General features: G+C 46.4%; 1 protein-coding gene across 1 annotated transcript in view; it reads right to left on the bottom strand.

Moving 5' to 3' along the window:
- ZNF185 (zinc finger protein 185 with LIM domain) overlaps window positions 1-25,837 on the bottom strand; it is a 52,051-nt gene that overhangs the window by 8,506 nt on the left and 17,708 nt on the right. Inside the window, exons 3-27 of the mRNA XM_080365395.1 lie at window positions 23,388-23,526; window positions 22,757-22,816; window positions 20,879-20,917; window positions 20,162-20,236; window positions 19,232-19,306; window positions 18,492-18,572; window positions 17,377-17,460; window positions 16,178-16,216; window positions 15,466-15,549; window positions 13,781-13,855; window positions 13,069-13,149; window positions 12,550-12,618; window positions 10,926-10,994; window positions 9,353-9,397; window positions 8,859-8,945; window positions 7,914-7,997; window positions 7,304-7,402; window positions 5,928-6,026; window positions 5,384-5,497; window positions 4,637-4,732; window positions 2,949-3,029; window positions 2,635-2,733; window positions 2,020-2,178; window positions 664-777; window positions 299-394 (exon numbers count right to left, since the gene is read on the bottom strand). Coding sequence (XP_080221521.1) covers window positions 299-394; window positions 664-777; window positions 2,020-2,178; window positions 2,635-2,733; window positions 2,949-3,029; window positions 4,637-4,732; window positions 5,384-5,497; window positions 5,928-6,026; window positions 7,304-7,402; window positions 7,914-7,997; window positions 8,859-8,945; window positions 9,353-9,397; window positions 10,926-10,994; window positions 12,550-12,618; window positions 13,069-13,149; window positions 13,781-13,855; window positions 15,466-15,549; window positions 16,178-16,216; window positions 17,377-17,460; window positions 18,492-18,572; window positions 19,232-19,306; window positions 20,162-20,236; window positions 20,879-20,917; window positions 22,757-22,816; window positions 23,388-23,526 — 2,143 coding nt within the window. The remainder of the gene's footprint in view (window positions 1-298; window positions 395-663; window positions 778-2,019; window positions 2,179-2,634; window positions 2,734-2,948; window positions 3,030-4,636; window positions 4,733-5,383; window positions 5,498-5,927; window positions 6,027-7,303; window positions 7,403-7,913; window positions 7,998-8,858; window positions 8,946-9,352; window positions 9,398-10,925; window positions 10,995-12,549; window positions 12,619-13,068; window positions 13,150-13,780; window positions 13,856-15,465; window positions 15,550-16,177; window positions 16,217-17,376; window positions 17,461-18,491; window positions 18,573-19,231; window positions 19,307-20,161; window positions 20,237-20,878; window positions 20,918-22,756; window positions 22,817-23,387; window positions 23,527-25,837) is intronic.

Below are 25,837 nucleotides of genomic sequence, written 5' to 3'. Positions count from 1 at the left end.
CTGCAAAGGCCGATCACAGACCAAGGGAGGGTAGCCAGGAACCAGCCTTTCATTCTCCTGCCACTCTGTTCTGGCACCCCACATGGTGAAAAAATCTCCAGAGACAGACATACCACAGACCCTGTGCTGAGTAGCTTTTGCTAGGAATGGTTTAAGTGTAGTTCCATGCCTCTAGATCACACATCCACTCCCTGGAAACCATTTGCCTCTCTTTCAGCTTCTGGCTTTGCTTCCTAGCTTCTCTTCCACAACAGTTTCATGGAGGTTTCCCTCACAACCATCCAGACTACCCATTTACCTGGTGCTGTTATAATTTAAGCTGTCCATGTAGAACGGCACCCTGTGGCTTCTCTGGGAAATGGACATGGTGGTATCTCTGGGAAGGGAGTCGTGGCTATGAAAGGAAGTGATACAATCTCAAGCACTGAACTTGAGCACGTGAGGGATTCTCACAAGTGGTGAGAATCTTGGCGAAATGTCTCCCTGCTTAGCACCAAAATCATCCACACACCACTGCCATCCACACAAACAGCACCTTACTGCATGTGCTGAGACCCAGGGAATTGGTAAGAAGTGGATCAGGACACTCCAGATACCGAGTAAATGTAGCAGTGGGGTGTTCTTTGGGTTAACAAGTCTGGATCCCACCCTTTAAGTTCTTACCGTCCAGCTGTGGGGTTAAATTCACAGTGCCCTCTGGCACTGGCGCTGTCATATCTGCTGCTCCTAGGGCTGCTTCTCCCATCGTAAACTCTCCCTTCGTAATCTGGGGTAGGTCTGGCGAGGAAGCACAAAGCCCTGATTACACGATACCAGGAGTCACGGGACTCCCCACATCGGCTACATAATATTTAGTCTCTGCAGTCACTATCACGATGTGTTCTCCCTTTGCCCTGCCCCTTTCACCTGTGCTGGTGCTGCAGCATGCATACAAAGCTCTGAGACAGGGCAGCAGGCTCAAAATCTGAGAGTAAAGCTGAAACAGTTCATAAACGGATCTGTCCTCAGTATTGTCTCCTTTCCCAGCGCTCACCAAACTCCCATCTCACACGTGTGACCTGCTGACCAGCTGGCCCATCCAGGTCAGACCTGCACATTTTCACTTTTCCAAGACAGAACTCATTAGCGGAATGGCTTTAACCTGTGGGCAGAGCTCCAGCTCTTTTAATAGAGCAAATGAGCCTATAGCTTATGGTCATTCTTTTCTTGCAAGTGCCCTGGAGCACAGATTATGTTTATATTGTATATCAGCACTTTGATCCTGATTAAAGCTTGAGGCAACTGTATAACTTAACTTTAAACAATGCCGAAAAACACTGCAAATCAATGCCGCATTAAAGAGAGAAAGAGGGACAGGCTAAGCTCATCATAAGATGAGAAAAGCCCTGCTCTGGGCAAGACATGCATTTGGTTTGCGATATAAACCCAAGGGCAGGAATGAAGCTTGAGTTTCTCGCACTGCAGAGACATGTTGGCATCACGCAATGCCAGGGGGGTAGTAACAGGCCATGGAATACAATAAAGTACAAAAAAATCCCATTTTTTCTAGTCCTAGTTTGCAGGTGCCTCCAAAAGCAAACAAGAGCTTTGTGACACCAACTTTCCCAAAAATGCTAAAAGAGGTGCAGGTTACATTCAGACCACATGAATGTAGATATAGACATAAACAGAACCGGACTGCTCCTCCATGATCCTCTCTGCAGAGGAGAAAAAGATGTGGTCATCTGTCAGGTTTCCAGGCACTGTGCAGGCGGTCTGAATACATCCTGCTAAGAACTCTCCAGCGTTACAGAGCAACTATCAGCTCAGATCTCCTGAATCCCTTCTTCAGCCCTCCAGGTCCTAAAACAATCTTGTTCTACGTGTTGTGAGACCTGGCAATACTGTTACTCCCTCTGGGAACAAAACCCTGTTCTCGCTTCCTGCTGCAGCGATTGTACAACCTGGACCAGAGCTTCTGTCAAATATTTCTGTGCCAGCAGCTCTCCCTGTCTCTGCATCCCATCCCTAAACCCTTACCTTCTGGTGCTGAATACTTGGCTGTCTACATAGGACGGTATCCTGTGACTGGGTGCGGACACGCTGGTGTTAAAAGGCTGGCGGTCCATGTACAGTGGCATGGGACGCTGGGTCTCATATGCACTGACAGCACTCTCTTTTGAGCTGAAGTTAGACCTGCTAAAGAATTAGAGCCAATTTGACCATAAAGCCAATGACTGTACTTGCTATGACCAGCTCACACAAGCATTCAGAATTTGCTGGGGTTGGATTCATGCCTCTTTCTATAGGCAATGAGGAAAACCCGGGACACCACGCTGGTAATAGGTTCTTAACGGGTTCTGAAGGTCAGGGGAAATGGCAGGGGTCTGTACTACTTCCCCTCACCTACACAAGCTGAATTCTCAGCACAATGAAATGCTGCAAGATTCAGCAGTTGTCTAAGTTGATTCGTTATCTGAAATGAAATATGTGGGTTGAATCCTAAACCTAATACTCCTTTTGTCAGTATCATCTGATTGGTGTACGCTGGGCAAATTTACACAGGTCTAGGACTTCAGCCAGAAGCAGGAATAGCAAAGGACGAGGATTTGAGAGCCACTGATGGGGAGAAACAACGGGATGGTCCCACTGTACCTGGCTGCCACTGGGTGAGGCTCGCCGTGCCTCCAGTCTCCTGGGCTCTCAGGGTGACTTGTGGTGGGGTGAGCTTGTTCTTCATAAGGTGGGGTGACCCTGGTCAGGGAGGAAAAGCCTGTTAGCAGCTTTAGCACTTAGTGTCTAAATCTGTAGGGAGTAAATCAGTAACATTGTGATGATGTTGGTTTCTGAACTCATTAGCCAAGAAATGAGCATTCATAATGATGCACAATGCCTTTTAGCAGGGCAACAGGGAGAACACAAGATGTGTGAGACAGCAGCAGAGCATGCCTGGTCCCCTGGCTTCGTACCTTTCCCGGAATGGGTCAGATTCATTTGCATGTTGGGTCTCTGGAGCAGCGATGCTGCCTTCTCTAGGTAGAGTGCTGGATCTGCCAAGACAGAACACCATTAGGGTCTGCAGAAGTGCCACTGTGCATTGAGTTACTGTAGGATGTAGGTGCAAGCCCTGGAGAATCTCCTGCCTCAAGAAAAGTACAATAACCCCACATGGGAATATGCCAGGTAATCCAAAGAGATGTGAAAAACAAAACCAAAGAAAAAAACAGAGGGAAAATACAGATCTCTTAAAAAATAAGGCTGAAAGGAAAGAAAAATAAAGCTCCTGATGAACACCAGTTACCTGTTTACTTTTTCAAAACCTGACATTTTAATTCTGGTCATTTATTTATGACCATTATGGGTCATCCAGTACCTCTGCGTCACATTTCAGACTGCTAAGAGCATGAGCTGGTGCCATTTGGGTACCATCTCAGGAGTGTATCCACTGAATAAACACACTGCAGAGCCACCATGGATTTGCACCTGTCTACATTAATCTAGGGAAGTTTGTTCGCCTGTTCTGGTTTTGTATGTTTGTGCACACCAGTCCCTCTGGGAACACTGATAACCTGTAGAAAATCCAAAACTGGTGGGATTCCTGCATCAGAACTGCATTTAATTAGACTAAGAAACTGTCAAAATGCTTTCAAAGATCCCACTCTGAAACATTAAGGTTGATGAAAGAGGATTCAGCCTTACACTTGCTACTAGTAGAGGGCTTCCTTTCACCAGCATTAGTTTGAAGCCTGCAAGTTCACTAACGGGGTACGCCAGAAAATGACTGGTACAGTCACCCTGGTGAAAGGAAGATCAATTTGGTTTGATTCTTTTGCAGCAAAGGTACATCCTTAAACTCTTCCTTCTAGCAAAACACTAATGTTCTGTAATGTTCAAAACGCTAGTGAGCTATAGATTCCCATTCAGGGTGGGATGTTCTGAAGGCCTAAAGAAGACATGCTTGTCCAGGAGCTCAGACTGAAAATCAATTTACTGAACAGGGCAAGAGATAAGTCCTTCAGTGGAGTGACGCAGCAGAAGCACTCCTGACTGCTTCCTTGCTAAGTCTGATCCAAAGTCACCTGCACCTGGAAGCACTAAGACACTCAGATCAGGACTCCACATTTCTCTCAGTAACTTGCTAAGCTTGAGGGCTTATGCAAAGGGAGTATGTGGACTGGGGGAGGCATGGAGCAGGCAACAGCTGTTTTATCCATCTTGGTCACTTTGCTGGGGGCTACTGGACAGAAAGGGGAAGTTTTCTCTCTGTAACTTTTTTTCTTCAGCAGTCTAACTTTTACTTACATTCCTGGGGACTGGCAACAGCTTCTTCTCTGCATGATGAACTACAATTTTGAGTATTTGTGGTACATCCAGGACAGCTCCGTTCATCAGGAGAACCCAGGAGGACAGGACAGTGACACCATTGCTCTCTCCCTACTGCTTTTCCCAGTGCCCCTTCCTGAGCTCCCTCCTCCACAGTCCTCACTAACTGCACTCTGCTGTCCCACCACTCGCTACCTTTCTCCATGCGCTCACAAAGCCCAGCTTGGCGACTCCTAAACCCAAACACACCGTCCTCAGTCCCTTTTCCAGAACCACCTGCAGTAAATTCCCCATGTTCTCTCATCAGAAAAAGGCAGTCCATTATTTCTCTTGCCTTCTTGAAGTGACTTCTTCACTCTGCACGCAGGGCGATACTCCCTTGTTAATGTCCACACTCCCACTAGCGCTGTCCTTGGAGCACGGCACGGACCTGGGGGAGAAGAGCAGCCCACTTTACAAGTTGATTTGAAGATGAGTTGCTCACTGAAACACACGCACAAGCGAAGCCCAATTTGACCAAAGCCTCAACTCTTCAGTTTTAGGGGGAAAATACAGACAAAAGCAAAGAAATCAGTCCTCAAAGTCCTTCCATTCAGACATTCAGCCCTGCACTGTTTTGCATGAGGCAGGCTGAAGGCACGGAGACAGCCACCACAAACCCGGTGGAGTCACAGGCCAGTGGGAAGGAGAACGGTGCTGTGCCACAGTGCCCAGAGTACAGCCTGAGACCTGACGCTGACTGGAGAAATTCAGAAATGAGACCCAGCGTTACCATGGAGGTGTTACCCCATGCCAGATTAGGCTTCTTATAGGCATGTGTCTCCAGAGGCAGGCTCTGCTTCCACATTTAGGGTCTAGGCAGCAACTCCTGGCAGTCCAGCTGGACAGCGTTTGGTGCCTTTAGCTACTGAGGATGTTTTCTCCACCACGGTAAAAGGTTCACTCAGTAGAAGCAGCACTAGAACCAGGCACAAAAGGGGAGCCTGGGAGAAGATTTTATCAGCATAAGTATGTTGGGAAAGACATGCAAGGAATTAACCCTACAGGAAAAGGCAGGGCAGGTAATTGTCTGATTCCTTACCTATTCAAGCTGGGTTCATGTGCAGTATGTTCCTTCAACTTTGGAGGCTTTGGGTGGACATCATGGTCAGGAGGCTCTTGTCCCTTCTCAGTATGGTTGGTTGAGTCTGAAAACCTAAAGTAAAGATCTGTGCTTAAGGCAGTGGAGAAAAAACATGCTGGGGTGGGTAGACATCCATTCCCAAAACAGGAGCCATCAGGCACGGAGCAGGAAACACTGTTTGGCCAGACCTATTCCAAACAGCCAAATCTGTACCAAAATCTGGTACCAAATCTGATGGGAATCATGTGCCCAGATAGATCCCATTCTAGCTTGCAGCATGGTAGCTAAAGGCCTTTCATCCAAGACTGTCACAGAAGGAAAATGTTAGGCACAGGAGAAAGCACTCATGTCAGCATTCCTCAGACTGATGGTTAGATGCTTCCAATTCCTGGGTGCAAAGCAGAGGAGCTGTTCTGTGGTCTCAGTTACATTGGGAACAGAATAAGATGTGGAGAATTATGAGGTGAACAGATAATGCGGGTGAGTTCTACGGACCACTTACCCTTCTTGGATCATCTCTGGTTTATAGTCATCTGAGGCCTGCATGCTCTCATGCCCCCCTTCTCCAGGGGTGCTCCCCTCTTTGAAACCTTGGGAAGACCTAGCAAAGGAAAAGAAACTCCACTCACGGCTACAGGCACAAGCACCTGAAAAGCTCAGTTCAGTGCACACTGAGAAAAAAGAAGGGTTTGGTGGAGGATATTGCATGGGCTAAGCTGTAACCAGCACAATGAAGCACTGACTTCAGCACGACACAAAACACTACTGAACTGCTTGGAATTCAGTGGATGGGTCAAGCAGCGACATTTTCACACACTGAAGTCAGCTCTTGAAAATACCAGTCCATGACTTTAGGCAAACATGCTGCTTTCTAGCACAACAGCAGACCTGCAGAGTATCGGATTTATTGTGGCTATCTCATACATCAGAATGTGTATGCCAGGACGGGCATCACACCTGATACAGTGTCTGATAATACCTGAGGCTGAATTTGTCATGTTCCTCCCCGTCCAATATTCTGGAAGTTATTTTTGTAGCCAGACTCACTCATGCAGCATACCCAACGATACCACTCAACACAGCTTCATCTCCCCTTGCCTTTCTACTCAGACTCCCTTTCCTTAGGATGCACGTTGACTTTGCACTGGACCTTTGGAGTAACTGCTTCTGTCTCTCAGAGAAGAGTTGGACCTACTTTTTAGCTCACTGGGTTTCTGTTTGTTTATCTAGTAGGATAGGACACCCCCTCCCCCGGGGAGCACTGTAGCTGCCTCCACTAAGTTTTTAGGGTGTACAGTGCTGTAGAAGCAATGACGACAGTTGTTTTGCTGTTCTTCCTGTGAGCATTTAGAGACCTTTGCCATCTCCACACTAGGGTGTAAAATCCAAAGTGCTCAACAGCTGTACCAGTCCCTGCAAATGGACTCCCAGGGGCATGCCCCAACAGTCCTGCTGCCCCAGCTCCTACCTGGCTCCGTGTCTTGGGCGTCTCCCTGCAGAAGGCAAGGGAGAAGTGGGTGATGCACACTCCCATCCCACCCCAGGACTGGTACAGGATGTGGTAGACATCTCTGCCCAGACTCAAGCACCGGACAGGCGGAGCTGAAAGGAGATGCTGCAAGGCTAGGGGCTGCTGGGAAGAAATTGGGAAATGCTAAATGCATTTGTTGTGTGGTTAGTCTTCAGTAAACGCAGTAGGGAATTTACTGCTTTAATGGATTCTGGACAGTGGAGCAGTTTAGAGCTGCTTGGACAAATGGCCCTTATTATGCTGTTGTTCTTGTGCTTGGTATTTCCTGAGCAATCAGTACTTTCAAGGCTTTCAACAATGACAAAGAACATATTAGCAAACACGGGGTTAGCACCCCAGGTCCTTACGTTTCTTCATTCCAGTAAGGCTTGCTGTATGCTGGAACCTCAGGACTCGTGTACCTGCTCTCTTGGGTGTTGCTTCTCTCCTCGTAGCCCAGAGCAGATCTGATAATCAAAGAAATGCCCGTTACATCTTTAACAACTGGCACATGAACCCTTGCACTAGTGAATACTATCTACTCACCAGGCAAGGCTTGTGTCAATCTGTACCACTCACTGTCCCGCACCAGGGTTTTTCTCTAGGGACCATATTTAAACTACAGTTGCATTTCAGTGTGTTTCAGCTGCCTTTCAGCTCCCTTGCTGCTGCTCCACCATCACTGCAGCACTTCACTGGATTACCAGTGAATGAGAAGGTAGTGACTGAACCCCGCCAAGCACACAAACACGAAGAGAAGAAAAAAACCTGCGATGCTTGGCTCCTATTAAAGAAGATGGAGGAGGGACACAACGCAAACCTCTTGGCTTATTTTCCAAGCTGCGTTTTAAACCTCAGCACATTTGCCTTCATCCTTGGGACAAAAGCTGTGGAAAGAAGCGTCCTCCTGTGCCTGCCCCATTCAGATTTCCCTTAATCCTCAGTATTACTTACTCATTAAATTTACCACACTTTTACCTTTTAAAGGAATATTCTGTGTCATCTAGGTGCACAGGGGCTCTCTCAGTAGGAGGAAAAAGGACATCAGACTGTAAGCTAGACCTGTCAAAAAAAGGAAGGAATCTCAGCTTGATAGCTTGCCAAAGGTGTCAAGGGGGACTTGTATGAAATAACAAAATTGCACTTTATATGAGAGCAGAAAACAGAAAGTAATTTTTCTCAGAGAACTAATTTTCCTTCAGGAAAAAAAAGACATTTTCACTACCTCTAATCAAGAGGAATAGAGGCTGTTAGCAGAACTAATGCAGTTACTTGGCCTCAGTTTATACATCTTGGCTGGATACGAGGCTGTTCTGGCCTGGCACAGGATCATGCACCTGGGACAAAGTACAACACAAACAGCTTTGGGGAAGATGTTCCTTCATCACTCTAGGTCTTGGGATTTACAGCACCTTACTGGGAGCCTTGTAATCCTCCTCACCTCAGCTACGAAGCTTGAAGACATCATTTACTCACCTCAAGTCCTTTGGTACACCAATACATGGAGTCAAGACCCAAAATAACAGACTAAAGTGAATGAAGAAAGCAGCTTCAGGGAGATTGGTGTGTTTGCTGTCAACAGCAGCAGTTCTTTCCTGATCTGTACCTCTGACACTGTCAGGGGAGCAAGTATGCTCTAAAAAGAATGTGGCATGGAGACACTTCTGAGATCAATGCTAAAAGCAATGACAAAGCTGCTGTATCTGCTTCCAGGCTACTTTTGTAGAAAGAAGTTGATGTGTAACACCGAACAGAAAGAATGCTGTTCCCACTGTTTAGCCACCTAGGATTTTCTGACTCCCCTTGCTTTGCTGCCCAATTTGGATTCTGCTTCCAGCTCTACTCTGGATGTGTTACTTTTATTCTCACACACACATTTGGCTTCTGTGAGCAGCACTGGCAGTCCCAGCACTAGGCTCTGACCTGGCAGGTTCAGGCTCTGCATCATCCGGGTAGTGAGAGGTCTCGTACCGATGGTGCAGCTTTTCTGTAGCATCTGCAGGTATGTCCCTGCAACCAGAGTTGGACTTGGTAAGGGAGGGAGATTTGTGGGTCACAGAAGGAAGCTTAGCAAGTTGGAGAACAGAGTAAGAAGCAAAAATATCAAACATGAGATTTTCCTGTCTCAAACATAACACGTTTTCCTCCTTCCTGCTTAGCTCAGTAAATTTTCTGCAGCAGACCTGAAGGGCAGAGACATAAATCCAACCAACTCATGCTACTGCAAGGAAAGAAGCTGAAAAGTCCCAGTCCATTTTGAGCTGGTGGATCAAGTCCACCCCCTATTTTGCAAGTGCAAGAAAGTGTTGCTCTCGGAACACATTTGTCAGGGCAGTGCTAGGTCAGGAAAAGAGCCGTCTTACTCTAAAACTGAGCAGAAAAACTGAATTTTACACTGGTAATAGTTTTGTGCTTACTTTGGTGGGTAAAATCCATTGTTGGCTTCTGTGTGTTCAGTATAACTGAAAAGAAGAGACATCAACTTTAGAAAGCATGTTTGGTTTGGGTAATGTTCTACAATTATTTTCTTATGCATTTAATGAAAGAGAGAGGAGGAAATCTCTAAAACTTCCTAGAGACTTTCCTTAGTATATTTCTACAGGTAAAATGGCAAGAAACTTCGGGGAAATTCAGTGCATACGAAGTACAAAGGAGCATTTAGTTACTCTGAACATCATCAACATATGACAGATGTCAGTGGTATAGAAATTCAAGCCAGGACTCTTCCAAAAACAGTGGGATGTCCTACAGCCTACAGCTGCAACCAGGCACCTCCATCTGCCTGCACAGAAGGGGAGGCAAAGCCCTGACATCCTCTGGCTTGTCTCAGGGGAGCTGACAAAACAGGAAACTTCAGGTGTCTTGATTCACAAATTGTACATTTCTGTTTTCTGGCTTCCAGGCTGTGGGCAGCGAACAGCCCAGAAGTGAACATCTCTCGCTGAACTTCTCTTCTGCACACCGCAGGGGCGATGCCTTCCCTCCCTCACTTCCTCTTCCTTGGGCAGGACAGAAGCACAGCCACTGCTCTTCGCAGTTTGTGACCTTTCTTGATTTGTGTATCAATTTTTCCCAGCAAGGGTGCAGACTCCCTAGAAAAGGGACTGCCACAGAGACTGCCACAGGCAGGAACAGAGTTGGTTTAGTCGCCTTCAGTGGATCGCTGAGCAGTACTCTCAGATTCACAGAGGTTTCTAGATCAAATTAAATCAGCATTTTCCAGAGGGAGGTGTGCCTCCAGCAAGGCCCACGGCAGCAGTGAAGAGCAGCACGGTGTGGAGCCCTGGCTAAGGAGACCCACTGGCTATCAGCTTGGTCACATGCCAGAAACGCTGGTGTGCATGAGAGGGGCAAGATCCTGCCAAGGTCCTGTCAGGGGCAGGTGACTGTCATACACACAAAAGGCAAGCAGAGTGGCGATGGTGGATTTCACTTGAGCTTTTGGAGACAAGAGCCAGCTCAGCTACACTGTACTGCCTGCCATTATGGGATCTTTAACCACTTTCCACAATACCTTAAGAGTCAGGACACAATTTTTTGGTTGTTTGGGTTTTTTAGGGGGTCTCTTGTTGCAAAAGTAAATAGTTAGGTGGGGGGTGGAAGCCTACAGAGACATTCAGTGGGAACCTCTCTATAATGTAAAAAAAAAAAAAAAGTAAAAAAATTATATTGCAGAATTGGTTTAGGTTTGGGAATAAACCTGGAAAATGCCGAAATTACCCACAAAAGTTATTTTTTTTTCTATCCTAGAAACTAAATTAAAAAATTGGAACAAAATATTAAATGATTTTATTAAACAGCGTAGTGTTTTCTTTTTCTACCCCTTCTTATATAGAATTTTAGAGAAACTGCTACAGTTCTGCAAAGCACAGGCTGAACTGTGCTTTTCCATCAGTAAATATCCATGCAGAATTTCCAGGCAGCTCAGGAGCAGCAGTTTATGGTTTGCAGAATGCTCAAGCCAATACAGGAATTTCACACTAACTCTACCTTCCATTTGTGGAAACCACAGTTGCTCTGGGGACCAGTTCATCCCACTTTTCCTTCGGAGGTTTGTCACTAGAAAAAGGAAAATCCAGTGAGATATGACCTGACATATTTATATTGTCTCACCCTAGAGCAGTCTGCTGATGTGATTAGGAGGAGCACGAAGTGGGGCTAACTCAACATACTGGGAGAGGAAGGGCCAAGCTTTCTGAGACCATGGGCCCGACTGCAGTGCGTGGGTTACTCGGTTCATGGGTCACACCGCTCCCTGCAGCGAGGCACTGCTTGCCTCTTTGCCTGGGTGAGCCTAAGCGCCCTACAACAGTTGTTCTCTCTCTACTCACGGGCCAGAAAGGCCATCCTGCGGGTCCACCAGCTGGACCCTACACCCATCTTTCACTCCCCCAGACCCGTCATGCTGTGCGTCTGTCTCCTTCCTTCCCTGCCAATTACTCTGCCTCCAGTTTTAGGTGGCTTAAGTAATGAGGCATCCTCTAATTTCTCTGGGAGACTGCCTCACAATTAGGAGCAGCTATGTGACCCGAACGACCCCAAGCACAATGAGTGCATTGTAACCAGGCTGTCCCTGCGATGACATACAAGGATGTATTTATGGGCCCCAGTTGAATGACCATGACAATAGTCCAGCCTCTACCTTTTCTCAAGCACCCTAGATTTTGCTTCAGCCCGAGAGACCAGTTTGGGAACATTTCTAGCTTTATCTTCACAGGTGGAGTGAGCTGCAATTAACTGTATATTCTACACAAATTAACTTAGTGAATCCAAGCTGCCTATAGCGGCTTAGGCACAACAGAATGAAAGGTGAGGCCACATGTACAACTCTGCCTACTTCAGTCTAGACACAGCCAAAACATTCACAGGGATAACACTGAGAACAAAAAGAGCCCTGCTAATACGGGGCATATTTTAAAAATCTGAAACTCCCCTGCATGCAGTCCACAGGATAAAGGCTACTGGCCATAAGCGTACAAGGAGGGAGTGATGTCACTCCCAGGAGGGCCAGAAGCTTCCCTGCTCTCAACTGCAAATTCCCTGTCTCACCTGTGCAGCTACACAGCGCCAGAGCTCTGCCCTTTAATGTGTCCAGAACCTGTACCCATGCCTTCAGGTTCCCAGTCAATTCCTTCTTTCTTAGGTTTTCCTCCATACAATAGAACTTTTTACGCTTCGTCTTTTTGTCCAGCCACCCTTTCAGACTTTCTACAGGGTGCAGAGGAACAGAACCAATGTTAGCAGGAGCCACCAGCAACTGAGGTTCAACACATCCCTCACAGGTGTAAGAAGCTCCCCAGGGAATGGCAGTGGGAGGGCAATCAGCGTAGTTAAAAAAAAAAAAAAAAAACAACCTAAAAAAAATATGGATGAAGTAGGCTCTTTAGGGACTGAGCCAGAGAGGAGAATCCTTGAGGGAGGTGAAGGAAGAGTAGAGAAAACTGACAAACTCGCAGCTTAGCAAGCAGATGATGCTCTTGGAGTGCAGCCCAGGACCATGACTGGAGAGATCCCATCTGTTTGAGACCACTAGCAGGTATATATTATTTCTGAGCAAAAAGCAGGTTTATGCCTTATATTCAGCAGCACAGATAAGCCTTTCTTAACTCCTTACCCATCCCCATGCTGTGACACCATTTCAGGTGAGGGTTTTCCATTAGGGACTTGTCTGTTTTTACCATTTCTGCAAGAAAACAGCAAGAACAATTAGGTAGGGAGTTGAGGGGACACAATGTGAGATATAAGAACAGTACAGCAAGGTGCGTGTTGGGAAGCGTGCTATGCACAGTGCAGGGATTGGATTAAAATGAAAGCCTGATCAGTCCGGGAGATAGAAAGGTCTGCAGGTTTTGCACTCGTATTCCCATCATAATGAACTGGGTAGTGTTCAAGCCACGGGAGGCCCACAGCTTCCATCTGGGTATATTTCCTCCCAGGTTGCTAATGCTTTTGTAAAGTGCTCCTTTCTTAGATTTCCTATGCTATAGTATTTATTGTTCCATGACTGCACTGTGTCTAGAACAATCATGCGTATCTGGCAAAACCCCACAACACAGAGCCAAACTCTCCAGTCCAGCATGGTCCTTGCTATCCTTCGTGGAGCTTTAGGATGATGCAGGGCCAACAGACCTACCTGAATTCAGCAGAAGTGGAGATTCCCTCTGAAGTTTCACTTAAGGATCTGGTTGGTTGGCTCTTACTGTCTGTTTCAGGGCTGTAAGAGAAGGCAAAGAAAAAAGCTGTCATTCGTGAACAAACCAGCTCCCCACTGCAGCTGGCCAAAATTTTCCTGCATTGAAGTGTTCCTTTCTGTGAATAAAATGGAAAACAAACAGCACCATTTTCAATACATTCACTTACAAAGTCATCTTAACAGAAGCAATTTTGAAATTAAAAACACTGATATTGCCAGAAACGTCTACCTTCTGCCAATGATACACAAAGAACAAAAATAACATAACAAGGTCAGTAACCCAAGTGCTGCCTGCAGTACTGTGGAAAACCGTTTCAGCATTTTTTATACTAGTCGTGAATTCAATCAAAGTTGAAAGTAACTGAAAATTATTCCCCTACACATATTTGGCAAGAAAGAGGTCAGCATGCATGGTTTTTTTCCTTTCAAGTTTTGAGCACTTTTGCTGGATATAACATGGATTTCCGACATAAAACCTTTCTTAAAGCAGCTGCCTGCATCTAAGAAAAGTGTCCCATGTACAAGGCTGACAAATGTCATTCATTTCACCTCCCAGAGGGATGTCCACAGAAATCTCTAACCTACACCTACATGTGGGCTGGTACAGCTGCAAAGGGTGTCCAAGACATCCTGGCTGTGCCGTAACACTTACCTGGAGGGAGACACTGCTGTTGTCTTTGGCTCATTCCAGGAAGACCCAGAGGTGGCTTTTCTTAGCCCATTAGTACTGACAGGGGGAAAAAAAAAAAAGTAACAAAGCATTAAAGATAGAAGATTTTTTTAGGTGCCTTCTCCTGGGGGGACACACATCCTGCTTTCTGGCCCCCAGCTCTGGTGTCTGCTTCCTGGGCAGTGAGGCCAAACCCTGCTGTGCAGGGACTCACACACGCAGTTGTCCCTACACGCTGTTGCACTGACATGACTAGTATCTGCCTTTCTGCTGAAATACTCAGTCTTTAGAAACTGGCTTTTCCTACTTAACACAGCTGGAGCTGCTTCTGTCCCCAGTGTTTCAGTTTGCACTAAAACCCACCTTCCCCAAATGTATAGATGAAAGCTCAGTGCATTCACAAAATTGATTGCACTGTTGTGCACGTATGTAATACATGAGGAAAGGAGGGTAACTGCTTCCCAGCCCTGCCTCAAACCTGCACCACAACAGCACAAAATTGCTACCAAAATTCATGAGGCAGCTCCTTCATCCTGAAAACAAAGCAATTTGGGCTGAAAGGCCCCATTTATTGGACTCCCTGCTGGGCCCACTAAGGACCAGAGTGGCTGAGAAGCTAATAATGCTGCTGCCTGGCACCAAGCCACCCCTCAGAGCACGAAGAGAGGGCTGAATCCCAAATTAAATGAATCTGCTTGAAAACAGAGAAGGATTCTCCCTCCTAGGGCAAACATTTCCATTTCAGCTAAACGTTTCTGCATACTGGTCTCACTCAGACCCACACCACGTGCCAGCTGCTTCTGACCAGTGTGGACTCAGGGACAGTGTCACTACTGCCCCGTTACACCAGAGAGAGCCTGGCCCCAGGTCTTGCGCACCAAGGCACTTTGTCATTGCTCCGTACAGTTCTGCATATACTTGGGTTTCACAGGAGCCTGTGAAAGGGGCTGGGGGCTTGAAACGAGGCTAACATTTCCCATCAAAGCAAAGATCAATTTAAAGATAATGAACCTCTCAAACCTCTCCGGTCACACCTATCTGTTGCCATCACAGTAGAATAATTAAATCTAAAGTCTAATGAAAACAGAGAGCTGGCTCAGGGGACTGGAAATAATGAGATATTGAGTATTTCATGTCTAGGTGATGGGGTCAGTTCACGCAGCCAAGTTTGCTAGTAAAAGAAAATCGTTACTATCTGATGGCTGCTTGATGGTGGCTCTGACTCCTCCTGCAAGCTGTCTTTCCAGCAGTGCCGCCAGGCTCATTCCTGTGGCATATGAGCACCTTGTGAAGACAGGACTGATTGGGCTATGGAGTGTGAGTGCGAGAGGCGGGTTTACACCATACCACTCACATTAGAGTTGGCCCATGGTTAAATGCAGTTTCTCACGCCCCAGGGCTGTCAGCTGGGTACATTTTGACACTCTGGCCCTGTCCCCATGCCTGCCCATTTGTTTCACCAAGTTAGCTGATGTCACTTTTCATTTTGGATCTTTCTCTTTTTGCAAAAAAGGGGTCACCAGGATTTTCTGAGAAAAACCTCCATCTCTAGTTGTGTTCATATAGCTGCTACCTTGCAGAAAAATGCAGTTACCAGCAAAGATGACAAATCAATGTGCCCTAAAATCAAAGACAGTCAACACACGACTCCAGGATGAGGTAAATACCTGTTGTCATCCGGTGTGAACCTGCATGAACCAGAAACAGTTGGACTCCTCCTCTGCTGTCCTTCCTCTTCTTCTATCTCAATTCTTTCAAAAGGAAAAAAAAAAAGACAAACACCACATTGTTTCCTATTTCCCACTGCCAGCTAATTCAGCCAGTTTATTCTTGTTTTCCCTTAAGACATGTTTTCCTTCTGTTTCCCCTAGAGGCAGATTTTTCTTGCTCCTCATGCTCCCTCTGCTCTGCTACTGGTGAGCATCTCAACTGGCTGAATGAAGCGAGATCAGTGGCATTTTGCCATCACAGTCACTTTACAAACAGCATCAGTTGAATGCTTAAATTCCAGAAAGCGCCTTAAGCATCATTTCCTTATCACACTGACTGCTTTGGAAGTTAAATGCCTGATGCCTGAAGAGCACGCATCCTGCTGGCTGGAGCCAGCCTCCCCTGGAAAAATAAAGGCAGTGAACGAGTCTCTCCTTGTTTCAGGTTGCCCATAACCCAAAGCATCGTCACTACTGTATTCTTGGTGTTTACAACACTGTGGGCTCTCAAAAGCCAGCGTGATTCAACCCAGAACCTCCTTTATAAAGGAAGTGTCCCTCCTCTGCTTTGGAACACCTGGGGGTCTCCTATCCCAGCATTTAACAGCAGCCCTGGTACAGAACACAGATGCATGATGCCAGTGGTACTTCCAGAGGGTCAGTGACCTACCTCTTGGCAAACAAGGGTGGAAATTCTTGTGTTGGGCTGCTGTAAAGGAAGCATGAAGGCAACGGTTAGAAGTTTGGAGGTAAAGACACACCTTGGGCAGGGGCAGCTCCCACAGTTTCTAACCCGTAACTGACCCATATGGTGCAAGCCATTTAAGGGGTCACGTAACACCATTTGGGCAGAGCTGACAGTGACCAGGTGTGTTAAACCTGTGCAAATTACAGAGCAGAGGGAATAAAAATAGGAAGAGCAGCTAGTTATAACATGAAGTAAAGAAGTTTCCCCAAAGGGCCTTTTTAATTGTATCCTTTCCTGATGGCTGTTTTTCTTCCTGCACAGAAACCTGCCTCCCTCCATACCACACCATCCTGCACGAGAGGAACCAGCAGCCAGTGCCAACACCCGTAAAGTCCTATCTAAGCAGTTCTCTCATTCTGGGCACATTCTGGTGCATCCCCTCCCTGCTTCCTCCCGCACAAGCAACCTCCTGGTGCCTCATTGTGTCACACTGAGTTATGTTAAGAGGAAAAAGGATTTAGAGTGAAAGCAAGCTGCAAAAAAGTCACTATCATGATTCCTGGGAGATCACAGACCTTGGAAATCTGCTTTTTTTTCCCCTCCCAGGAAAGAGATGGACAACAAAGCCCTGAGCACCAGTGGCTCCTACACATCCTTCACATTCCTGTAACACATCCACACACTACTGTTATTGTTCTTCTTCCCCACAGAACTATTTTGAAGTTGTACCTAAGATCAGGATCTTTTAAATCTAGTTATTGTTCAGACACAATATAAAGCCAAACTCTGTTGCAAAAAGCTGATCCATATTGGACGCAGTTTGTATTGGTTCTGATTTTCCCCTTGAATGCAACAATACTGGAGAGAGTCATACTGAGTCTGAAAGCTGAATTCTTGATTGTGGGCCTCAGGGAATTAGGGACTATCATGGGTTTTCTCTTCCTGAAATTTCATCCCTCTCAGTAAGGAAGACTTCCCAAGGCTCTTGGAGGATTTCCCCAGTTCTGCAGAAACCTGCAGAAATCCTTGGTACTTCTAGAGAAACAGCAGCTATGTCTTCACTCATTGAAAAAGCACCCATGACCTTCAGAGAGCCTTGGGTCAGGCTGCCACACCTGTAAGACTGCCTTCAACTGCCTCTTCCCTGTTTCCTTCCCCGAACCCGCACACTGAAGACTCACCCATTGCTTTTCTTGGCTGCTGAGAGGACGTAAGCACGTTCCCTGCTGGCAGTGCGTCTCAGGACACTGTTGGCTGCCTCTGTCCTAGAAGGGAGGAAAGGGGTCACATTCTGCTCATGCTGTTAGTGGCTGCGGGCTGCAGCCTTGAAGAGGCAATAGGTGAACACCCCAGTGGAGGCTTGTGCTAACCCTGACAGAGCTCCTGTGCTCTGGGGAGTGGAAATCCAGCCAGAACTAAGAGGAATAACAATATCTTTATCTTTTTCTTTAGTATCATTCAGGCTGGGCCATGGCACTTTCACCGTGCATGTAAAGTGTAAGGCAGGCAAAAAAAAAATACTTCCTCTTCCAGGAGGGCAGATGGAGCTCCCCTTTTCAAGACCTAGACTGTTGCAATATTGCGTACTGCAGGACAAAACAATGGGACACAGGCTTTGTGGCTGATGTGCTACATGGGATGCACATGTCTACACATGTATCTACCACTAGATGTACCAAGGGAGGAGTGCAGATCTCTGAAAGCACTTGTATTAGTTCACTGCCAGTGGGCAAATTACCAAGTTTTCAGTTGTAAAATCTTGTATCTGAGGAAAAGATACAAAATCAGAAACTCAACTGAAAGCAACAAAGACGCTGGCTGCATCAGATGCAGATCTACCACAAAACACATTCCACTCCGGGTATGAGAATGACAGACCTCTCTGGATCTGGACTTAGATGCAAGCCCCCGAGCGGTCCAGACTCAAAGGTGCACATATAGGCTGTGGGAGGTGGGTTCTGCCTGTTACTGCCGGGATATTTGTACATCTCTATCTTTTCGCATAGGCACTACACAGCTGATGGATTCCACAACCATTTCCAGCTGCCAAATTAATTGGGGTATGCTGTCAGGTTGAATCACGTCAGGCTTTTAATTATATTTTGTTGGGAGTGCAGTCGCCTGTGGGCACAGATGCGCGCTGTGTAGAAATATCTGCTTATTATTATTTTATTGTAATCAGCCCTAATGGCTCAGCCATCATCAAACTGACCCTCCCAGTAATGAACAGTATAACTGAAGTAAGTCCACTTGTCACTGCCCCTCCAAGAAAAAGGTGGTTACCTGGAGGGCTTACCTCTTTTTATGTTCATCTGGAGTAAAAGGCACATCATCCTCATCCAAGTCCACTGATTTTTGCTTGATGTTATACGGAGCTCTGAAACAGAAAGGGGAGAGCCAGGTAAGGGAACTGCCTCTGTAGCCTGTTGCAGAGCAAAACCCAAGGTAAATCCAAGGGTAGGGCACGTGGGCATGAGTTCATACCCTAGAAGTGTTGCACACAAGTGTGGAAGACACTTGTATTTTTCATGTGCTTTGGGGTGTGCATGTCCCCATAGGATTTTGGGGTTTTTAGCATAGGTGTTAAGTATAGAGCTGGTTCGTAATAAATGCTCAGCTGCATTTCAGATTAGAGCCACAGTTTTTGAACATAAAAAGCTGTGTAGGAAATGTCAGCAGTGCTGTTCTGCCACAAGGCCCCTCCTTTCTCCTGGTTTCAGAAAGGCCAGCAATGCTGTAAACCAAGTCCCCAGGCTGCATCCTCCAGTTTCTGCCGTAATTTCTACCAAGTGATACGATTCACTCCACACAAAGGCCAGTACCAGTTCAAAGAACACCTTACGGGCCACACAGGCCTGGAGGTACCACCGGGACCTGCTTCAGCTCCTAGTGACAGCTCTGCACTGCTCAGCTGATGAAGCCCTGCCTGGCCGTCTTGGACATGGGCATCCATGTGCAGGCGACTTCATCACTGAGGCTCAGGTGCTGCTGAGCCTGCGCACGGACAGAAAGTGCTGCTCCCCTTTGCACACTCACAGTTTCTTGTAATCCTCAGTGGTCATCCTGTAGCCAGAGGAAGAACGGCACAGGCTGTGTCTCTTCGCAGAAGCGCTGCAGATGGCACAATCACATCTATTAACATCCCCCTTCACCCTCACCCTTCACCACCCTCTTCCTCAGGTGAGCTCATGTTCCACGTGATGGGGGGAAAACCAGGTGACCCCAAATATCCACTCTCTGAATTCAGGGAATCCTATTTAATTAAAGGGCAGCGTTTGCCATCTTTTCACAGCCTAAGGCTAGGATCTGAGGTCTGCTTTGCTTCCCCAGGGCCACTGTGAAAGATACTGTCAGAGACAGTATGGGCATACCCTTCTGTGGGACGGTGCTGCTCCATCCCAAAATCAGCCAGTGAGAAGGAAGGGGTCACCTTGTGGCATCATCCTTCTCCCCAGATGAATCAAAACAGATGATAAAATGGGGTTTCAAAAGGTTTCACATGAGGTGCTACAAAGCATCTGCTTAGACCAGAGCCATGCTTGCTTGCTTACTTACATTTAATTCTAGTAAGATCTAGTAAGTGCCTCTCACAAGACAGGTTTCAAAACAAACAACCAAACCACATTAAAAACCTCAAAATGCAGTGTTACAGCTGTGCAAGGCCTCCTTGTGATTTGTCCCCCACTCAAAACTGTTTGCTAAATTAAACCCAAACCTGTGAGTACTTTCACAGCCAACTGCCATTCCATGCCCTGGTGAGGAAAATAGGGAATTCGATGCCTTGTCTTTTTGCTGTGTCTGCTAAGTGGAGCTGTCAAATGAACAGCCACATCTTCCAACACTTAGCAGGGATTTAGTGGAGCTCAGTGGAAGCCCACAAGCACTGGCCAAGGTAAGAGGATGACTAGAAATTTGCACAATATTTAGAAGTCCATTTTCATGAAAAAGAGGAAGACACACACATACCTTTTCTGTGCTTCATTAGAAGATGAAGAATCTGGCACAGAAGAGGTCTTATCAATGGTTCTTGTGAACACCCCTCTGACAGGAATAGAGACATGTTACATTTTTTGCTGGACAGAGTTTGGAACTAAAATTAAGATACTTGCAGCCACTCTAAAGCCTAACAGTGGCTGTGTGTCCTGTTGGGAAGAAGGTACTGGCTCAGGACCCCAAGAATTAGAAGGTGCTTCCTTGGGACAGTCAACCTGGAAAAAGTCCCATCTTACTATCTCCTGGCCTTAGACAACATGGTAAAATTGATTCTGATTCTAAAATCAGCTTGTGCACAGACTTGGGTAGGGTATCACAGAGCTTGTCAACCTGTTTAGGATTATGGTGGCATCAGAGTCTCTGTGGGCAGCAACCCATGTGTCTGAGGTAGCTGAAGCACACAAGCCCCATCACTGGTGCTGTGATCACAAGGGTGGTGGAATGGTTTCCCAGCACAATAATCCTTCCATGGTCATTGTATCATACAGGGAAGATCTGATTTCCCGTTAACATTACTGAACTACCTGTTAAACAAAATTTTCAAGACTATCTCTTCAGTAAGTCGCTCCCTGAGCACTGTAATGTTCCTAACTAATAGGAGAACCCAAGAGATAGCCATATTTTTTCATGCTTGTTGCTCCTGATCATGTTCTTCCCCTACAGCCCAAATATATGCCAATCTATACCAACCTGATGAGGTAACCGGACTGAGGCTTGTGGGCGGAAGACCTATGCAAAGAACAGACATTAGCAAGTTAAGAAACATGAGGAAAACCAACAGCAGCAGCACCAGTATTAAAGGGAAACATTCACGTGGCTGTCAAGCCAAAAATCTGGCTAAATGGGCCCCGAGTGATACCTCAGCTGCTGCACCAAAATGAAGCTTGGATTCCTTAAAAATGAAAAATCATCAGAAGAAGTGCTATAAAAGATTTTTATAAGAAAAGTGAATTTTAGAGTTAGCCAATTAAAATTAGCCATTAGTGTTTTCTGGCTCAAAATTATGCCCCCAGATTCATGGCACACAGCCGGGAAATTAGATACAGCAGAGATCCCGGTTGTTTTATCACAGGAAAATATCATCTTCACACTGACTTCTCTGAGGGTCCATTCTCAGGAAGGGAGTGTGGCATAGCTACCCTGGAGGGAAAGGAAAGGGATACTATCAGGTGGGGATCTGGCCCCTGGCACCAGGGCAAAGGCAAGCGTCTCTGGAACTTGTTTTAAGCTGTCTTGGACATGTCTTCCTGAGAGCAAGGTGGGAACCAGGATGGGCCTCAAGGACCTGGTTCCCATCAAATGAGCTCAGACAGTCTCACCTCACCCCTGCGCAGATACCACCTCCTCTTTTCCTGTCTACCCAAGTGCCCTTAGGACCAAGATAATTCAGTAAGAAAGCTCAGCAGATCTCTGCTCCAAGCAAGGTCAGCCATCAGGTCAGAGCTTAACAGGAACACAGGTTTACACTGCCCATCACCACATGCTTGAGGTGGCAGTCAATCTCAAATTTATCCAGTTGCCTTCACAAACACAGAAATGCAGGCTCACTGCAGGCCCAGCCTAGCTCTGGAGCTCTCCAGGTGGGATGCGCTGGAGGATGAGTGCTGAGCGCAGCCCCAAGCTCTCATTTCTTCGGTGTCCCCAGAGCAGGCACCAGCAGGGTGCAGACCTTCTCAGCCCTATTGCCTAGCTGTTCCCTGGGCTTTGAATGAGAACTGTAAAGAAGCTGAGAAGTTGTCCAGCTTGTCATATAAATGCCTGTCCTTTGAAGTATAAACAGATCCTGAGTGTCCTGGACTCCCTGTCACTCACCTTCTTTCAACTTGAGGGCCTCACACATTTCTGTGAAGATGCCCCTTCAGATGCCACATTTCCAGTGTCACAAACATCCCTGTTTTTACTTATCCTGTGCCTGATAAAGCACTATGCTGCAGAGGGAGGCAGAAAGAGGTAGGGCATGGCAGGGAAACCATCCTGTCTAATTGCAACAAGAGCCGGCACAGAAAAAGGAGAGGAAGCAGGAAACTGCTCATGGGAGAGGACAACGCTCTCCCAGCAATGGCACTGCAGCTAGCAAAGAGTTCTCACATGGAACTAAGCTCTTTCCAACAGTTTTACATTTCAGGACACTAGTCCTACAAGCTCCTGGGCTTCTGAAGATCCCTCATGTTCTGGCCTTGAAGGAAATTCAGCTCCCACACAGGGTTTCGCTTGCTCTGAGGAGCCCCCATGCTTAGAGCATACAGTCGTGCCAGCACAGGAGCTGATGTGCACCAGTAATCTTGTGAGATTGTGAGCTTGAAGGCATCCATTCATCTGCACTAAAGACATCAAACCATCCATTCATCCATCTGGACTTTGCAGCAGATAAGCCATGCTCTCTACCAGGTGACAGTTTGTAAGATGTTACACTGACCAATGCAGGCTCTCTGTATTTTTCAACCCAGTTGTGGCAGGGTATGGAGGAGGTGCAGAAAGAGCACATATTTGTGAAAAACCAGTGAAAGCACGCACGGACCCCATGAGATAACACAGAAGGGAAGCAACAGGATGGGTCCCCAAAAATACCTGTCATTCTGGGGAGCAATAGGCGTTGAGGCTGTGGATCCCCCACTGGCCTGTCCAGACCTGAGTAAAGAGAAAACACAGTAACATAATTAACTTCTGATCTTATTGAACATGGCGAGACATTTTTGGGGAGAGTTGCTAAGACTAATCTGGGCTTGGTTTTGTTTCTAAATAAAGAGAAGCTGGTGCAGATTGTGGCGTTCCCTGGTACCAGGCTGGCTGCATGACAAGCCCTGTGAGCTGCAGGAGCTGCAGACCTGGCTGTTTTATCACTTAAACTCCCTCCCATCGAGGTCTGCCCCTTCGTTTGTCATGCCAGAGAGATGGTGAAACACAATCTGGCTTCAAAAAAATTTCAGAGTTCTCCTGAGACTTCAAATCTGCCTGTGCTGTTGGCTTCTCAGCTCCCAGGAAAGGCCGTTTCTCAGAGCTTCTCCCCAGGCTGCATTTAACAAAAATAAACAGGAGCACCGCTTCCCTTTGGCAGTGCCATCGCCTGGCATCACGGGGACCCCAAAACATGCTAGCACCGCATGTGCTGCTTCTGTAGGCTGGAGAACAGAGTACCCACGGGAAGTTGATGAGGGAAAGGGAAAGGAGAAGAGGAATGTTCCTCAGTGGCCACACTTACAGCGGGCTGCTCTTTTTCTCATCCTCAGAGTCTGAGTTATGGTGGTGGATCCAGCTCTTATCTCCTTTCAGGGTGGTGCGAACCTTCATCTGCTTAATGATCCTCCTGCGGTCTTCATCCGTGGGTGGAATGACACGTCCTAGGAGAGGCAGAGGGAAAGAAAGGAGAGAGGAGGAGGGTTGCTGAGAAAGGGCAAGAATTCACAGTATCAGCAGGTGAGCCAGGGTAAATCTCAGAGAGCAAGGAGCATGAGTCTCCTTTCAGCCAGAGATCCAAACACTGAATGAGTCTTTTGCCACTTCTAATGAAAGATGGAAACAAGCTGTCATCCAGACCTCAGGATCAATTTATGCTGATGCATCACGTCCTCTCACTTAGTTTCTTCTGTCCTTTCAGAGGACTGTTTAACATTAAGGAGACATTCTCTCTCAGGAAGACCCAAGACATTCAGTGGGTGGTCTAGTCATAGATTTACAAAGCACCGAGTTCCCTCTAGCATTTCCTATCACATCAGCTCTAGCATAAGGCTTTTCTGGTTTGTGGGAGAGGATGATACGTCTGGAGCATGAAGCTGAGCCAAGAGTTGGGGGTTAGAACTAAGCCATAAAATGCAACACCAGACTGTCAGCTTTCTCTGGTGGCCTGTCAGAGTTGGAGAAGACACGTCCTTTGGTTCTTCATTTCCACGTTTCCATTACAAAGCTCAGTTTCAAAGACATATTCTCAAACCATGTCTCCCCAGTGGTGTGGTTCTGGCCCAAGTCTGGAAATGTCCTAGCCTGTGTGGTCTCTCTTTTACTGTCCAACAGCAAATCTGCCACCATCCTCATTCTGCTCCTTGTCTTTGTTCAAGGCCACAAATAACACCTACGTCCTCTGGCTGAGAAAGTCAGCAATGGCAATTAAAACATAAAATTAAAATGTAGGAAATAGCAGAAGGTCATGGATTAGGAGTTGCTAAGTCCTCCCAGTGGGAAAAATATTGGGTGGGAAAAGCACAGGTTAATGGGGAGGAGTATTAAAGCCAAAAGTTTTAGGAACAGGCAGGGAAGGAGATGGGAGGCTGGGGAAGGGGGAGCAGTTTCTCACAAGGGAAGGAAATGTGCAGGTGACTGATGTGAAGGGCATCAGTCATCCTGGAGTGCCAAAGTCCTGCTGGACTAAATTGATTGCTGCTGGCTACTATTTTTTTTTTTTTAAAAAGACATTTTAACTGTGAATTTCCCCATCCAGCATTTTCTTCTGAGGGAGATAACTGTTGATGAATAGCCAGGGAAATACCCAGATGAAGACCAGATAAGGAAATCTCCTTTTCTATGTATTTCTAACTATCTTCCATCTTTTACCATTTTGGAAATGACTGGTAAGGGCTGAAAACGTCAAGCCTGCTCTCCTCGTCACACTTGGACCAATACAGCTCAGGAGTTTAGAGACACCAACAAGTTATTGCAGCTTTACAACTTCTTATCATCCAAGCCAAGGAAACTGCCTGCCTGTACACTCTTAGCCTGTGGCAAACATGAAATAATTCAATTTAGCTACCAGGAATGGAAGGTCATCTATGTCTCTGTATCTTGTGCTCATGATGGGCCAGAAGGCTGCCCAGAAATAGTTACAGCTGAGCAGCTGACATGCAGTGAATTGATGAATCTCTGACACACTGTCATATACTTCAGGTATATGTTACATAGTAGGGGTAAGATTTTATTATTTAAAAAAAAAAAATTGGTCACATTGGACAGTCTCTAAGGAAAACAGCTATAACAATGAAGAGGAGGTCCTTCCTCAGGTGGAATCAGTAGCACTTAAAAGGCACAGTTATGCAGGGCCGCATCTACACTAGGGTGTAGTTTAGGGACCAGCAGTAGTACTCTTCATGGGGAGCACCTGGAAAGGGAAGGGCTGCTTTTCTTAGCACTAAAATTTAATTTTCAGTTTAAAAAATTAAATCTATTACCTAATGGAAATGAATAAGGCATTTCCACTCTTCTTCATATTCCTGTTTCAGCTTACCTACAGATTTGGAAGCATCGTCCCTTTTATTCACATCTAAAGGTCCTGTGAGCATCTGTTGCTTAAAAATTACATCTCAGTCTGCCAGCCACAGAATTCTTCACCTTGGGCATGTTCCTGGGACAACTCAGGGCAACTTGTAGCCCCAGTATGATTTTTCCACACTCCTTGGTTAATAAGACATTATTAGGAGTTTATTAATAATAAAGGTAGTCTTCTCATTACTGTATGGATATTGCACGCTGCACAAGGGTGGTCTCCAGCCCACAGACTTTTGTTTTTTATCTCTAGAAGAGACAACAAGAGGGTGTGGGTACATGGATAAAGGGAAGCCATCCTAGTCAGCTGCTGTACTGGCTGCTGATCGCTGCTGTATTTTCAGTAGACATTTCAAGGACAGAGAGTTTTAAGGAGGATCTTGGAAAAAGAATAATAAG

Source organism: Falco punctatus (genome assembly GCF_963210335.1).
Source record: "Falco punctatus genome assembly, chromosome: 15".
NCBI classification, from domain to species: Eukaryota; Metazoa; Chordata; class Aves; order Falconiformes; family Falconidae; genus Falco; species Falco punctatus.
This window is presented reverse-complemented; position numbering and strand designations above follow the sequence as displayed.